This window comes from Sylvia atricapilla, chromosome 1, assembly GCF_009819655.1.
Source record: "Sylvia atricapilla isolate bSylAtr1 chromosome 1, bSylAtr1.pri, whole genome shotgun sequence".
Taxonomy (NCBI): Eukaryota; Metazoa; Chordata; class Aves; order Passeriformes; family Sylviidae; genus Sylvia; species Sylvia atricapilla.
Genome location: NC_089140.1, coordinates 91,384,821 through 91,402,009, shown reverse-complemented (window position 1 = coordinate 91,402,009; position 17,189 = coordinate 91,384,821). Strand labels below are relative to the sequence as shown.

Sequence of the window (17,189 nt, the reverse complement as noted above, 5' to 3'; positions counted from 1 at the left end):
GAGAGGAGTTTAGCCCTTGAACAGATATGCCCAGCTGTGAAGTCTTTCCTCATGGAGATGGTCAGAGCTCTCCTGGAGAAGTCCTCGAGCTCACATGAATGAATTATCCCTGGTTGCAGCACAGGGCAGGAGCACAGACCCTCTAGAGATCCTATCTTTTGCTTGTGTACTGATAGGATGGTTTATCTCATGAACAGTCAGTAGAACTGAAAAGCCCAGTGTGTGCTGAAGAACAAGTCTGGATACCTGGGAGTATATCAAGAGCAAACCATGTATGTTTGTGACCTGCAGAATCTACCCCATCAGCTCTAGATGGGCCCAAGCTTTGTGCTGCCACCTCTGTGTCCACTTCTCAACACGACTGCACTTCTAATTAAAATTCCAGCAGAAAACACACAACCACATTCATACTACCTATGTTTTTTGGGCTTCTGGCCACTTTCTCACACAAGAGTATAAGTCTACCAACCTCTTGTGCACACATTTTGCACCACTATGCACAATATGTTGTCTTTTCAACAGAGGAGGAAGCTTCTGGCCAGAGAGACATTTGACAGTCAGAGGAGAAAGGCAGACACTGACTGAATGGTGTCAGGCAGCAGCTTTTACCATGATGTATACAACCTGTTTCAGTTTTGTCACTAAATGGGAAAAAAGTCCCACCCAAGCCATGTGAATCCTGTTCTTTGCATCCTGTTACCTCAGACCTACAGAAAATCACTGTTCAGGCAAACGACATGTTATGTGTTTAAGCAATTTAGTGCATCCACAAGTGATTGTTGATGCCCTTAAAAAGACTGACCACAAACTAACAACTCTTTAAAATACTTAAAAGGTGTAGGAAAAAAATAGAAAAATATGGACAAATATATTTCTGTGATATCAACCAGATTCTCAACCTGTTTCCTTTCTAAGTTTAGATAAAGAAATAATGTATTGATTTGCATATAGCTGAATACAAATTTTCCAAATGTGCTGTTTTTATAACAACCCTCGCCTCGGACTCTCTTTCTGGATATCAACCACTCTGCCTAGAATCAATATCAAAATTTTTCATAGAAGCAGTGGAAATCATAAAGTCCTTTATACATTTGTATTCAGTTTACTATGCATTGTTTCCACTTCTGGCTTAGACACATAATGTTTTTGTGAAATCAAACAAAATGAAGATAGAAATCTAAAACCCTGTGCAAAGCCTGATTTCTTCAAACTACGTGTGATCTAGTGCAATAAAAACATATGTACCATTTTTGATCAAGAGATAGACATAATGCTTTAACACCAAGCATGAAAATTAAAAATCTGTAACTTTTTCAAAGGGAAAAATGCAGTTTAAGAGCAACAAAAAATTGACTTCAGTTACTTGTAATATGGCACAAATCTCAGCTCTGTACAACCAATCTTGAAATTTGCTGTAAAAATGCACCAAGATTCAGTAATTACACAGATTCACAGATTAATTTAGCCTTAAGAGATGTGCAGAGATCATCTAGTCCCAGCCCCTGTTCAAAGAAAGTCCCAAGGCTGTGTCTGATCAAGTTCAGACCATCTCCATGGAAATGCCAGACACATTGTTGGAGTATCCAACCACCCTCATGGTAGAAACATTTTCCATTATGACAATCCAAAATTTACCATGCTTTGACATGTGTCTCTTGCCCTTCATGATATCACTGTGCACCTCTGAGAAGAAAGGACCTGCTTAGACAACACTAAGGACCTGGAAGTTCAACTCTAAAAAATCAGGAAATGACAAATGGTCTTGCTTCTGCTTCTCTGTTGTGAAGATCAGCCTAAAGTTTTCACTGAAAACATCAGGTACCCCCATTTTTTTGCACAGCTTTCCATACCCAAAAGACAAACCACATTCTGCAGAGAATAAAATTATCTTTAGCAGGATTTTTCCATTATTGGGAGAAAATTTGCATATTCTGCTCCCTAGGCTATTGTGGCTGGCCTCTTGGCAGGTCCTGGGATTCCTCATTAATTCCAGCTCAAATTCATTTACCTCAAACCACTCAACATGCAGTGGCATGTGTGACACCCTTCCCACCAATTCACTAAACATTTTACCTATAAATTAATTTCCTTACTGATAAATGAGGAGTACAGATACTATTTTGCAGTTGGAGCAGAAGGATCTGGTGCCTCAGATTGCACAGCTTGGAAAAGAGGCTGAAAAAATTTCAAAACCGTGTGTTTACTGCTTGTATTGTAAATATGGCTTGAAATTGAAATTATCTACTTAACATTAGGGGACAGTTCAGCTAACTCATCCAGTTACTATAATGCAGCAAAATTTTCTTTAAATGCCTTCTGTTATCACATGGATCACTCTGTTAAGTGTCTTAACATCATAAGGTGCAAGTAAAGGCTGTCCAGGCCTAATAAACCCACATGAATGGAACTAACTGTATTTTTCTTTGTGGTTCAGTAGGCATTACCACACTCTGAAAAAAGTTTCAGTGGCCATTCTTATGTCTTAAAAAGGAAAACCAAACCATAATATTTTTATGAGATTAGGGTGTTTTCTGATTCGCTATAATTAGGGGTGATAGTGTATGTAATCTAGTGCAAATTTGAATTAAATGAGAATTCAGACTAGCAATGCTTATACTTATAATGAAATAAATTTGTATTGCCAGTAACTTTATACATCATGATATAATTTTGTGATATCAAAGCCCACACTGAAACTCAGTGAGAAAGAGAATAAAATTTAGACATAAAAGCAGATATAAGAGGCTGTTCTACAGAAGTTTCCCAAACAGAAGATTTCAATCCCATCTTGCTTCTGCCAGGTAAATAACTGTTTTGATTTTATGAAAAAAGATATGCCAACTCCTATATTCAACTTTAGCCACTTTGTGACTTGCTCGTGACTTGCTTGTGACTTGTCAAAATCAGCTTTCTGAAGGAAATCTGTGTTAACACACCCTGATTTATCCATGGCTAAGTGTCAATATCACTGAAGCCTGTTTTAATGGTTAAAGGCACTGGGAAAAAATTAAATTATATTAAATTCCCATATAGAATGGAAAAATATTATTCAATAAATTGCAAATAACCTACATGGTAATATTTTCTAACTTTTGAGCATTTTCTACATAAAAGTTCTTGTTTCCACTATTTTTTTAAATGAGGACTAATTACGGCAATCTTAGAGGCAAAAAGGCACTCTCTGCCTGTAGTCAAAAAGTGGGAACTGGTTTCTTTTCGTATGAGTAGGATGTAGAGAATAGATCTTCTGCCCTCCTCAGCGTTATCCTAATTTTCTTATAGATAATATATAGCTGCAGGAATGCCAGCTCTACAAGTGCAGAAAGACTAGGCAAGCTTTTACTGAAGTTGAATGCTTCAGGATTTATTTTCCAAAGCCAAAAGCTCATCTCAGTGCATATATATATATATATATATATATGTATGTATGTATGTATATATAGAGCTCATCGAGCTCATCTATACTATCTTTCCAGTCATAAATGAAGCAGACCAAGTCAATATTCCAGAAGATTATTAGTATTATAAAAAACAGCTCTAGCTCATTTGTCTCCCTCCTGGAAAGAGCAAGCTGGCTTCAGTACTATGGCATTTTATGAAATGCTAAGTATTGTGCTAGTATTCATGAGCACTATTACCATTTTGCTTTCCCTTGTATTCTACAATTTAATCTTGAACACACGTCTTGAATATTAGTGCTAAGCTGCTTTACTGACTCAGATGTCTTCATGCTGGTATCCTGTAATAAAACCTTCTGCAATTAAACATATTTCAACATTAAATGGATTCCAGCTGGAAGACAAGAAAAGGGAGAGTGATGTTTTCTCCCATTAGTGATGTTCAGGCACTGTTATTCTGAGATGCTGTTCCCTCTGTGGACACAAAAATGTATCATTTTTGCCTCTCAAACACCTCCATGCACTGTGTCTGCAGCTGTGACCCCAGTACCTGCCACCAGCCCAGATCCAAATAAACCTTATTCCATACTGGTGGTCACTGCCAGGCTGTTAGAAAACAAAACCCCATCAGCAGACAGGACTTCTTTTAATTCCCTAAAAACCCCTTAAACCCTCATGGGACTGTCTGAAGAAACCCTTTCCTTCATGATACCTCTGCCCCTTATGAGAGCCACACAGAGCCTGGGCAGCTGGGGTGTTATAGAACCCAGTACCTTGAGTGGGGAAATTTGGTGCATCTGCTTCTGCACTATGAATTGTCTTTAAAAGCCTCTGGATTCTTGATAATTTGTTTTGAACTTTGACAATATTTAATATTTTTCATTCAGTTCCCCCTGGCATCTAAGGCAGGGGCGTCTAAGAGATCAAATACCACAGCGGAATATCTGACTGGCCAAAATCCCCAGTTCAACTTCATGTTTAGGTCCAAGGTTAGCACTGATGGAAATAACTGCATGTAATACTTTATGAACAAGGAGAACATAGAGAAAAAAAATCTCAGGGTCGAATAATCAGTATTTGTTTTGCATTCCTGTTTGGTTTTTGAGTTGTTTTGTTGGCAGGATAAAACAAATCAAGGCTATATGTCTGAAAAATATCAGCTAAAGATTTTCCAGTACCACTCTCTGTTGTTTTCCCCCACTACTTTTCAACTGCAGATGGTTTGTCCTTTACAAACATATATCAACACATTATTACTGGATGGCACTAAAGCTTCAGTTAGTGAGAACAAACATAGTCAAGCAGACAATCATGTACTTTTAACATCTTTTTTCCTTTTTGTTCAGTGATATTGTTAGGGAAAACATTACATACCCAACATTCTCTGCATCTTCGTCACACTCAGCCCTATATTTGCAAACTCCACATTTTGAGTGTTTTCTCTGAACTTCTGTCCCAGATCCTTCATACTCTGAAAAAAAAGACAAACCAGAAAGCATGACTTTCAAATTAAGCTCTGTTTTTGCTTACCTAAATCCATTTGCCTTCAGGAATACTGTCAACATAAAGCTATCGTATACTAAAGCTATTAACCTTAATAGTGCTCCCTTTTTGAAAGCCTGTCAATTGGAGTTTGGTAGAACCTTACCAGTGATAGAAAAGCACCCCTGAAAACACTAATGCGTCATTGATTGGCTCTTCCTTTGTTCTTATTTCAGTCATTTTTATTTATTCCCGCTTCACCAGGCACATAACTGGCATTGACATGTATCCCAGTCACATTTACTCTTAATTGCCACTGATAATGTATAAACCCTGTCCCTTTAGATGTCCTTGAATATTAGGTACTGGGGATTTAAATACTATTTTCTGTGACAGTCTTTAATTACAGATATCCTTATGCAAGGTTACTGCTTGCATTTTTTCCCCTTTTTGATTCCTGACTATGAGATTAGACTGTGCTCATATGTCATATGCTGTGGTGTATTTTCCAGGCTACTTTGTTTAGTTCTACAGGAATAAAAGTAAAAAGTCATCCTAGCAAGAATCTGGTAGAAATGCTATGTATCCTAAGAAGTAAAATTAATATGTCAAATATTCTGATCCTAAAAATACCTACAATAATTTTGCTGTTGACATGGACATCAAAAGTCTTCACCAAGTAAAAGAGAAATAAATTATACCCTTACTGTTTCACTACCATTAGACACTCCTATTTTTGTTTTTTAACAAAGTGATGACAGAGAGCCAGGTATGTGAAAGGAAGGAAAAGAACCACAGAAATCTGCAGAGGGAGCCGAGATCCACTTAAAGTATCACAATATGGTGGTGGTGCACAGCTGACTGCACCAGGCTGCCGGATGGATGGAGATCAAAGTGATTCCATTCCTTTCCTCATGGCAGCTTTATCTGCTGTGGCAACAGTAAATCAAACACTGCCAGTGAAACAGCTGAGTTTACATTCTTTAAATACAAACAGGAAAAAGAAATCCACAACAGCTCTTCCTAATTTCCCGGGATCTTGGCTGCAGGGAGGCTCTCCCTCTGACCTGTGGGGCTGTGTTTCCATGAACAATAGTGTAGGTGGGACCCACAAGATAACTAGCTTGTGTCTAAAGTATGCCATGCGTTTTCCAGAGATTATTACCTATCAAACAAAATTCCTGCTGTAGAAATTCTATCACTACTTTTATCAAGTTGCAGTTGAGGTCATCTGCTTTTATCTTTACAAATGCACATCTTATTTGATTTCTCCTTCTTTCCAGGTGCCACATTCCTATGCCTATATTTGGCATTTTCAAGTGTCCTTTAGTGTCAGATTTCACTTTTCCATGCTAATAAATGATCCCCTACGGTTTGAATAAGTTAAACAAATGGCACTGCTTTCATTCATGGTATTTCCACTTCTTTTTCTGTTCTTATGACCCTTGATGCCCTTTGCAGCACATTGACACCTTCTGGAGTTCAGGTACAAGAGCTGGACATATTGTTCCAGAAAACTTGCCATCAAAGTCAAATACCATTTGTGACATTCTTCTCTTTAAACATCCAACAATCATATTACTTGCTGATCATTTTCCTGCACTGACAATCATATTCACTTTATTATCCACTTTATTCCCCAATGAATACTTTTCAGGGTCAACAGTCTGTAGGAGAGATGTTTTCCTGACATCAAGGAAAAATTACCTAGGTCTTGGACTTGCTACAGATAAATGTCCTCAGACATTAAAATCCTGCCTGCTTATGCATCCTGTTAGCTCAGTGACCTGTTCTCTGTCATCCACACCAAAGCAGGGCTGACTGATTTGCTCCCAGGTCACCAGTGGAAAAGGTCACGAGGCCAAGAACAGTCTCTAGAAACACTCATTTTCTACCAACTCCTTAACATTTTATGATCTATTGATTTGCAGTATTTTTCCACGTTAGATGTGCACTGTGTGGATGCTGTGCTCGCTAGTTACTTAGACTTGTATGAGGTTAAACATCACATATGACCGAGAAAGGTTATTTATGGCTCGGTGGTGGTATGCTTAAATAAAATGTTATGTTGTACAAATGCCTTTCTTGGAAAAATCAGTTTAAAAAATGTTAATTTTCTCAATAAAGGATTTCCATGAACTCATAGTGACTGGCATTAATATTTTTTCCCTCACTTAATTCTGTACTCAGTTGATCTTTATGCCTTCTATTTCACTGCTATTCTTCTCATAGGTGCCAGAATGAGAGGCCCTTGCCCCCCAGTCATCACATTTATCTTTTCTGAAAATATTTGTATACTATTTATCATTATTCTACTGAAGAAAAAGAGACAAAAGGTCATAAACAGCCTAGAGAATTCTATACCACCCATTTTTAAACTTTCCAGGTGCAAATCTGGCAAATCTGTTGGTTACAAAATATTTCCATGTTAGATGCTTGGTATCCTTCTATGGTACCACTAGCATGGAAAATATTTCATCATGTCCCATTTATACTATCTGACTTGACTACAAATGAAACCAGAATGCTTTACTGAGCACTTCTACTGCATTATTAGCATTTCAATTTTACAATGGAGCAAAAGAAGTAACACACAGAAGCTCACGCAACATATGCACCCTTCCTCTTGAGCTCTAGTTCTGCTTCCTGTGAATGTCCCAACACTGTTTTATTTTCAGAATCACAGCCCACAGCTACTTGTTCATTGTTCCTACATACTATTTGATGTAAAATTCTCTCTCTCTCCTTTCCCCAACCCCTTTCTAAAATTGCTTTCTCTACCTTTTAAAATTAGGTTTGTTTTATAAAAAACTGTGACTTTTGTTTTTTTAATTGATCAGAACTTGCTGGACTTCATGTGTATCGGTTACCTACAATATTCAGAAGCATCTTTCACTACTAGCTGCATTATGGTTTAACAGTAACAGTATCAGACACTGCATATATCAGACACTGATGTCCTGTTGTGGTTTAGGAGTGATATTCCCCATTCAGTGTCCCCATCAGGACTCTCTAAATCATGTGCTGCTCACTGGCTCTGCTCTCCCCTCCTCTTTGCTCCTGTGATGGGATGGAGTGGTAAATTCCAGGCACAAAAGGTAAAACTCGTGGGCTGAGGCAAGAACAATTTACTGGAGACAGTAATGAGATAAGAAAATGAACAGTAACACCAACAACATTAATAACAAAAGCACACAGAAGAGAGAGTGATTCACATGCTAAAATGCTCACTGCAGAGCCCAACCTGACTGCAGCCATGCTTTCCTGACCCAGAAAGGAGCTATTCCTTCCAGAAAAAACTCCCTTTCCCCTGCCCCCATCAATGATGCAAGGTGGTACAGGAAAAACTTCTGGCTCCTGACCATGCCCCCTCCTGGCTACTGCAAAAATGAACGTTGTCCTGGCTGGAACCAAGAAAAGTCCTTCAAGAAAATAGAGCTTCTCCCCCAATAAAGAGTAGATGAGTATTGGTTTTCAACCTGAATTGATAGCAGACCTGTACACCTGTATCCTGCTAAAATATGTTAACCCATTAATATTTGAGAGAATGTTTCCCTGGTTGTAAACATCTTCAAATAGACAATATATCCCTTGACATATTGCCTCTCCCTTCTCCTTCCTCCCCCGCATTTGATTGTTCCTACGTAGGTTTTAGGCATTAATTTTAATATTCCAATCAATCGGATCTTCCCAGCAGGTTTCAGTAATAACAATTAGGTCAAAATACGCTCCCAAATGAGCAATTTAGGCTCCTCTTGTTTATTATGCAAGCTTCTAATATTGATGTAGAGATGATTACAGAATTTCTTCTTCTTGGTTTTGTTGGTATCTTGATTAATTCTGTTCTTGACATATTAATTTGATGTTGAGTGAAAGCTCATTTTCCCTCTCTTTTCAGTTTTCTTACATGTTTCAGGCCAGTGCCTCATTAATGCTCTGTCCTTCAAAAGGAACAAGGCACAAAGATAGGATCAGTGACTCCCAGTTGTCTCTCTGAGCTGTGCTCCTTCACACTTCTCCTCGAGTCATTATTCCTCTGCAGAAGACGGCCAGCTATATCTTAGGAGCTGCAGGGTAGGAGCCTGCCAATGGACAGCAGCTCTAGAGGAATTGGGCAGCAGTAAATTGCTTCCCTCAGCAACTCATTTGTGTGTTCCTACAATGGTAATGTGGCTAGGTTTCTGCTGAGGGCTTTCAATCAGGCTTAAAGCAAAAGCATCCATCTGTGTCAAGGTGAGGTTTGGTCTGCCCTAAGGCATAGCTTGGGAAGGGAGCTATGCTGTATATTTGTATTTATCACTGCTCCCAGTAACGAGGGGGGAGCTGCTACTTCTCAGTAGCCGTATATAGATAGAATCCCTTGATAGAATATCTAGGAAAGCCCCTCTGAAAACCAGTTCCTTACTGGTTTGGGATCATAGTGATTTTAACTGTATCTTATGGGATCAACTAATCTCAAAAAGATTTCTGACTGTGATTCCCTCAGCACGGCTAGCACTGGAAATTCCTCTCAAAATACCACAGTCCACAGAATTGCACATTAAGGACTGCAATTCACTCCAGAGCTTAGTGACTTATCCTACATTCCATTAACTTTAAGGGCAACTTTAATGATGCACTTAGTTAAAAAGGAGATTGTTCCCATAATTTGAAACAAAGCTGCAAACCTGCTCTTTTTGTGTGTAAGTATATATTTAAAGCAAGTGCAACACTATCCTCAGCTGTCCCAAAGTTTTGGCAAGTGATGTCTTGAATTCTCTTGGCCATGCTGCTGGATTGCAAAAGCAATATTTGGCAGTGTGGAAGGTCTTGCTCTCTTATCCAACCACCCAGCTGGCTTAGAAGCAAAGCCTGGCTTGGTACAGCAGAGTTCTATATGTGGCTGAAAGATCCTTTCCATGTCCAGTGTGGACCACATACTGCTGCTTCAAGCATGCTTCAGTAAAGGCACCAGCCTTTGGAATTGGATTTTGCAAGAGCAGGCATTACAGCCTTAACAGGAGGACGCTGGGTCTGCTTACGACTGGGGCGCCGGGAGGAAGGGAGTTTGGAGATTGGTTCCCTAATCACAACCCAGTCAAGGTGATTGGCTTGCCCAGTGCTTATGACAATGACAATGTGAACACTTGCAAGCAAAGGACGTGAGGTGGTGCATTGTAGAACTCCCGACCACCACAAGCCCTGTGAGGTGTGAGGGATTTCACACGCCTGAGAACTGGAACTTCTGGTTTGCCTCTGTGCATATGACGCCGTGGATAAGGGTAGGAAAAGCTGGCATACTGCAAGACTGGATCAGCTTTCACACTGCAGAAGCCTCCAGTCAGAGAACTCAAGTACCAATTCACTCCAGTGCTTCAAATGCAGCTAACTCCTATTTCTTCAAAGGAAGACGTAATACCTTCAGAGGAAGCACCAAGGAAAATAAGCATAACTAGAGGATGGTAAAAACAAAGGGCATGAAAGTCACCAGATGCCAAGGGAGGTGTCCCACAATTTCATGAACACACTGGATGCCTTTCTGTAGGCCCAGTTCAGGGTATATGAGACATGTCCTCATTTACTGCATATCCTGTGCTAGAAGGAAAAGGAATGAGTTTTTATGTGCCTCTGGCTCCAGCATCCTTCCAAGCATGCTCCAGCATCCCTGAAAAACCTGCTTAGAATAAGTCTCCAACAACAGAATGCCTGAACATTTAGGGCCTTTGCCTCTGCCTTGATGAATCTTTGCTATAACAACAGCAATTCTTGCTTGCTTGTTTTATTTCAGTGTTAATTTTACCTACAACGAGTAGGATCTAGACAGCAATAAATAGGGCTATTTGAAGCTAAAGTGATACTCAGTGACAAGCCACGTGATGGAATCTGCACTCAAATCTTTTCAAGTCACTCACCATTATAGGAATAGCTAAAAGACATGATGCTACCTCCCATCCAGGGTGCTAATCACCATTAAGTTTCTGCAAGTCATATTAAAATACATTAAAACAAATCAGTGGCACTACTACAAATTAAAATAGAAAATATTCGAGGCTCTAAATGTGTGTGTTTATTCCACCCTGACTGTGTGACAATTACTGGATAAGTGTTGTCCCCTGTGAGGGGAAGGAACAGATGGCAGCCTGCTAAAAAGCACATACTGTATATCAATTTATTAATTACTAAATGCAATCTGCTAGACGTTCATCACAAGATACTTCAGCTATTAAATTTCAGAGGGATTAGAAATTCAAAACAAATTATTTTAATAATAATTAACTTAGCTATATGTATTGCAAGCATGTTATTTCCTTAGCTTAAAAGCCTGAAATGATTGGGTGCCATCTGTCTAACTACAATTACAACTTTTTTAATATCAAAAGGGGCATTTTGCTCAGGTACACAGACAATTACTGAACAAAATGAATGAAAAATTAATGCTATGGACATAGTAGGACACTTAGAAATCTCACCCTTGTTGGTTGATTACTAGAGCAGAGAACCTGCCTCTTCTAGGACAGTGATTTGTTTCTCAGAGGCTGGCTTGAAAAGCCTTTACCATTTGTTAACTCTTCCATGGTGTATCTAACAAATTCTCAAGGTTTTCAACACATTTGTGCAAAGGCCTTATTATATCACAATTATACCACAAAGTAAACATCGCAGCTACGGGCTGGCAATCTACATTTTATGTGCATGTGACTTCCTCAGAATAATTTTTTGTGCCCCAATCTATAAGTTGTGGAAATACATCCAGCAGGTCTAATAGTGCTGCAATTTACAACTGGCAGAGATGAACACAAATCTGAGCCTGTACCTTCCCCTTCTGCAGTTCTGCCTCAGAGTCTAACAAAATACTGACTGAACAAAGGGCCTAATTTTATGACTGTGTTCTTCAGAACAGGGAAATTACAGAATGATTCATATGAAAGTGCAGAGAGAAGCCCACATCTTAGATGCAAATTTAAAGGATCTCACCATCTTCAACCATGACCCCAGCTAGGCAACTCTTTAAAGTCTCTGCTCTCTGACATTACCTTCTGTAGGGGCGAAACATAATGGTAGAGTATCAAGATTTTTGAAATTTTGTCTCATTTCTGAATTGACAAGCATATACTCTTCTCAGAAATGGCTCAGGATACCCATTGCCACAAGTGCCCAGCTGCTTGGTTTCATAAGTACAATTTTTATTACGCTAATTGAAGTTTCAGACTTCTGAAATTAGAAAAATGGGTCATTTTATTACAACTCAATGCTAACAGAGCATAGAAAATGGAAATAGCTCATTCGGAATGTCAGAGGGCAACTAGACAATTGTGTCATCCTTAAAAATTATATTACTTCATCTCATTTAGGGACACTGAAAAAATTCTCCCACTCTTAATTCTTTTCCTAAAATCAAGTATATTTGTAACAGCTAAGGTGATTTGTGGAGAACCTCAACCAGCAGTTCCATGGTCTTTAGGTGTTTTTTTTCTTGTAGCACGATAACTACAAAGGCAAGATATTGTCTGAAACAATCCTTGAGGAAAAAGACTTTTGTGGATTTTTTTTCTTGTTTCTAAGTCTAATTTGCTTGCCTTTTATTTTTTTAATATAGAAATTAGTGCATTAGCATCATACAGTTTGGGAGTAGGAGGGAGAATCTGGATGAAGTCAAATTTTAGAATCATTAATGAGATTGTTCTGCAATGAAAGGCAGAAAATGAAAAAGAACAGTGTGAATCAGTAGCACAAATCTTAGCTAAACATGAGGCCAGCATCTAATTTCAGCAGTGGAGACTGTCTCAGGCAGAGTAATAGCAACTGAAGAGCACAACTCAGATGCTTTCCCAGTACTTTCTTTCGGAGTTAAAAATCCCCCAGCAAACAGTGCATCTGCACAGCATTTGCAATGCCTCCTGAATGCACACAGGCAGCTGTGCTCATCCATTCCATGTGTGCAAGCATCACTGGTGCATACACAATCACACTAATTGCATGTTTGAGAAACACAGAAAATACTGATTCTGTGATTAACATCTGGAGATGCAGATCCTAGGAAGGAAACACAAGTCTCTAAGCTAGTATATTTGCTTCCTTGCTGGTTCTCTCTCACTTCTCCTTGCATTCTTCCACTTCCACTGAAGCTTCCTCATGCTTCTGAGCAGCAGCTGTACCTAACCCGTAGGGCACAGAGGTTCCCAAGGGAATCAGGTTCCCATTTGAGCACCTGTATCCAAGAGCATATGATTTAACATTCTGACATGGGTGATTATTATACCTCAGTATATCCTGACTTCCTCCAAAAGCAAATGGGGAAGGCTGGGCCAAGATGCAGTTCTGCAGCAGACAGTCCCATAACTGAAATAACCAGAGGGGCAGAACTGAGGAGGGCCCCATGGAACACCTCTACCCTGCAGGTCACCCTCTGCCTGCGTTCCCATCCTTTCTTCTTGTTTGCATACCAAACAATGCATCTCTGTCCTCAACAGATCCGGCACTCTTCTAGAGGTCTGGTTTTGCTTCAAAATTCCCTTAGCTTGCAGTAAGACTTTTCAGGTTTTAATGTTTTTATGTAACACTTTTACAGCTACTTGAATTATGAAAAAAACCCAACAAATTCCAGTTACAAAAATACCCTTGAATTTTCAGCCAGAGCAGAGTTCAATAACCAAAGCAGCAGTGGATTCCATTGCTTGAAGAATTGCTTTCAGACACAGAAAATGACTCAACATGCTGAAGACTAATCAACTGTCCCACAGAAGTATTATGTAACACCTAGTTTAGGGAGGAAGGTGCACAGGGACAGGAATAATTCAGTATGTCACAAATAGCTTAGATGTATTAAAAAAAGGAAGAAGAGCCAAATAGGATTTTCAATGTCTTGTTGTTTAATTTTTTTTGTCCTTAACCTAAATTTAAGAACTAAACCCAACTGTTTTCATACTGAACAGACGAAGGAACATTTCAGTTGGCCCAAAGGCACTCAGAAGAAATGCCAGTAAATTAAGGCCTAATGTCACAAAACTGCTGGAGGACAGAGTGGGTACATTGTTCCTTCTTAATTCCATACCCAGAGTACAGAAATTCACCTGGGGCCGAGGGAACCAGATTCAATTCTTTCTGCCTGAAGTGAACTGAATCTACATATTCCACTTCCCAAGACAATGCACCAACTACTTCTGCAAGGTATCAAGGGATCACCAAACCTCAAAAGCCGATGGCATTCTATTTTGCATAAATAATTCAAATGCACTGGCATGCTGAGCCTCAGCTAACAAAGCACAAATCCTTCCTCCCCAACTCTTCATCCCAGGCTCAATGAACATTTCAAGCAAGAACAAAAAGAACAGCAATGACAAAGGGAAACCTATGTGGTTCTCTCTTGTCCCAGCAGGTGGATTGGGTTCACCCTCGTGCCCCAAATCAAGGAATGAGTATATTTGAACATGGAGTTTTCAACTCTTCAGTGAGCAGCCAAAAAAACATTGCATGTTCTGGCCTATGTTTTTCCCAACTGCTCTTAAAGTTACCCAAAGAATCCTGACATCTATCAGTTGGCTGCCAATCTCTTCCAGATCAACACAGTAACCTTTACAAGGGACTTTAACCGGGATTTTTGTATGCAGTTATAAAATACTGAAAAAAACCCAAACCAAACTAATCTCAACAGCACACAAACTTTTCTAAAACTGTTCTAAAAATAAAAGTGAAACATGGACTAAATTACTGTCATCTGTCTCCTACAAGAACTGCATAGCAGTACCAAGGCCAGAAAGACTGGCTTGCAGGGAGCAGTCATAGTGGAATAACAGGTTGGCTAACAAAGGGGAAGGAGAAGCAAACAGAGCTGGGGAAAGAGTGTGAAGGATCAGAAAAGTTACCTGTGGAGGTAAGAAGAGGAAGTGTTTGAGCAGAAAATTGTTCCTTCAGGACATTGCCCCAAAAGGAAACAAAGGTGAGAATGGCCTTGTGCTAGCAGCTGCCCAGGAATTCACTGATAGCAGCTTATTTTTACTGATAGCAGCTTATTAAGGGGAGGGAAATGCCCCCATTCACCTCCATACAGGAAAAAAAAAGAGCAAGACAGCTCCTGTTTTTATTTTAAAGTTACATTTAGCTACACAGTGATGCCATAGATGGTTTTCCACAAAAACACATTTTCATGTAGCTATTCAAGATTTACAGTACTTCAAAGCTCAGTCCCATCAGTATGAATTGCAACACCTTCTTAATACTACCAAAGCCTAAAAGCAAAAGTGTTTTTCTGTGTTTTTATATATCTGTGTCTCATATTTTTCATTCTATATGTATTCTTGTTAGTAGTATCAAAGATAGAACTGAGATAATTATTTTTTTAATCCTTGGAATATATCCTCTTTGAATATACAGCTTTGAACAAAAAAATACTGCAGTAAAATACTTTATATAAATAGATACCATAATTGCAATTGTTCTATATTTTAGGCAACAAGCTTGACCAAGGATAAGGTAACAACTAGATGTTTTAGACACTAAGGAAATAAATGCAAAGGGAAAATGATAAGAAATTTACTGTGAATGGTCATTTTCTAGAGAGCAATATGGGTGAAATAGTGATCTAAATATTGCACTACACTGCTGGTAACAAATGAAAAATTATATAGGTCAATTCTGAAAGAACAATATTGATGAAATGCATACTACAAATGCACAGTACTGTTCTGAGATGGTCCAATAACACTGCAACCTTAAAGGTTATTTTAAGTGCCATAATTTTCCCTCAATTCATGTGGTAAACAGTAGCCATGTATATATACATGTGTATAAAACTGGCACAAGTGAGTATAAAAGAAAGACCAAAACCAAAGAAAATTGGAGTTTGGTACTCACCTCCTTCTCCTGATCCAGAGCCATTATCTGAAAAAAGAAAGAGAGAGGGATTAAAAAAAAAAAAAAAAAAAAGGGGGAAAAAAAAAAAGAAAGCAAATGAAAATGTTGCTCCAGGAGCAGCTGCTTGTTCAGGAACTTGTCACTGTAAAACATTACACAGATGTTACATTTCATGAGCCAGCTGTAAAAACAAACATCCCACATAAGTTCTGGCATCCTTTAATGTGGTTTGTCCATACTCATTGTGCCTTAGTCTCTCTCTTCCCTGTCAAGCTGTTACTCAAGAAACAGCATTATTCAATACTGAAACCAAATATCTTTCTTAGCCTCTTTTCAACTGTTAGAGATTAAAATTTGCAAAACCCAAAAGAGTACAAAGTTCGATTTTGGAGTATTTATTTTTCATTACCCTCTGGCCCTGGGAGTGGTACTTCAAGGAGTACTTCAACATATAATTCACTTGACTGCAGAAGTACCTCCAGAAGACAACTAGTCCTCCAAGTAAAGTTGATTTAAGTCATCTAATGACAAAATATCTTCTGTCAGTCGAGTCAATCACTTTGTATAAAGATGCTCTAATGGCATCGTTATTTCATTGACATTTGACTGACTGGATTAGCATCTGATGAGTGGCAGCTTTCAGCTGGATCCCATTTGCATTAGCAGTCCGAGTGTCAGCAGGACTCGAGCTTCTTCACCACCCCCGGCCAATAACTCTACTTCAGAGCACCATGGATCTGTTCAGGGATTTAGCACCTGCATCCCGCTGGGCAGCATTCTGCACAGGCTTCAGCTAGCACAGCAATAAAGACAAGCCCTTAGACACATGAACTGAGTCACAAAACCTCCTGTCTTTCTTGCTCAAAGGAGGAGGGGAGGAGAGAATGGCATGGCAACTACTGTCTGTGAATTGTTTTCCATTCCCATTAGATTAGCTTCTCTGGAAGTTGAGGAGAGGAGAGGAGCAGAGCATGCATTCTGCTCATCCCACACCTCTCCTTTCATGCCTCCTTTGGTGATGGAGAAGGCAGCTGAATTTATTTGCTAAAAACTGAAAGAAGAAGTAAGCCAGACAGAGAGAGGAGTGGGAATCTTACTTCCACACATGAAGTCATTGTTCACATGAGAGGAAAAACCAGACCCTCCATTTGCTCAGTTCCCTCCCCTGCTTTTCTTTAAGGAGCTGTATTTCTAAGAATAATTCCCTCTAGTGCGTGGATGAACGTGTGAAATTCCACGTTACTGGGTCACTTCACACATTAAAAATAATCTCCTGTCACATGGAGTATCAGGAATAGATATTTGTTTTTCTTTCTCCTTAATTTTCCTTTCTGTCCTCCTTTACCACTATTTGGTGTCTAACAGACTGAGCTTATAACCTTATAAAAATTAATGCAAAAAACCAGAAGGTTCCTTTTTCCATTGATAGTGACCCACTTTACTGACAAAGCAGCCAATCCCATATAAAATGTCAGTGTT

General features: G+C 39.1%; 1 protein-coding gene across 1 annotated transcript in view; it reads right to left on the bottom strand.

Moving 5' to 3' along the window:
• TMEFF1 (transmembrane protein with EGF like and two follistatin like domains 1) overlaps positions 1-17,189 on the bottom strand; it is a 112,514-nt gene that overhangs the window by 20,042 nt on the left and 75,283 nt on the right. The window contains exons 4-5 of the mRNA XM_066327709.1: positions 15,711-15,737; positions 4,773-4,869 (exon numbers count right to left, since the gene is read on the bottom strand). Coding sequence (XP_066183806.1) covers positions 4,773-4,869; positions 15,711-15,737 — 124 coding nt within the window. The remainder of the gene's footprint in view (positions 1-4,772; positions 4,870-15,710; positions 15,738-17,189) is intronic.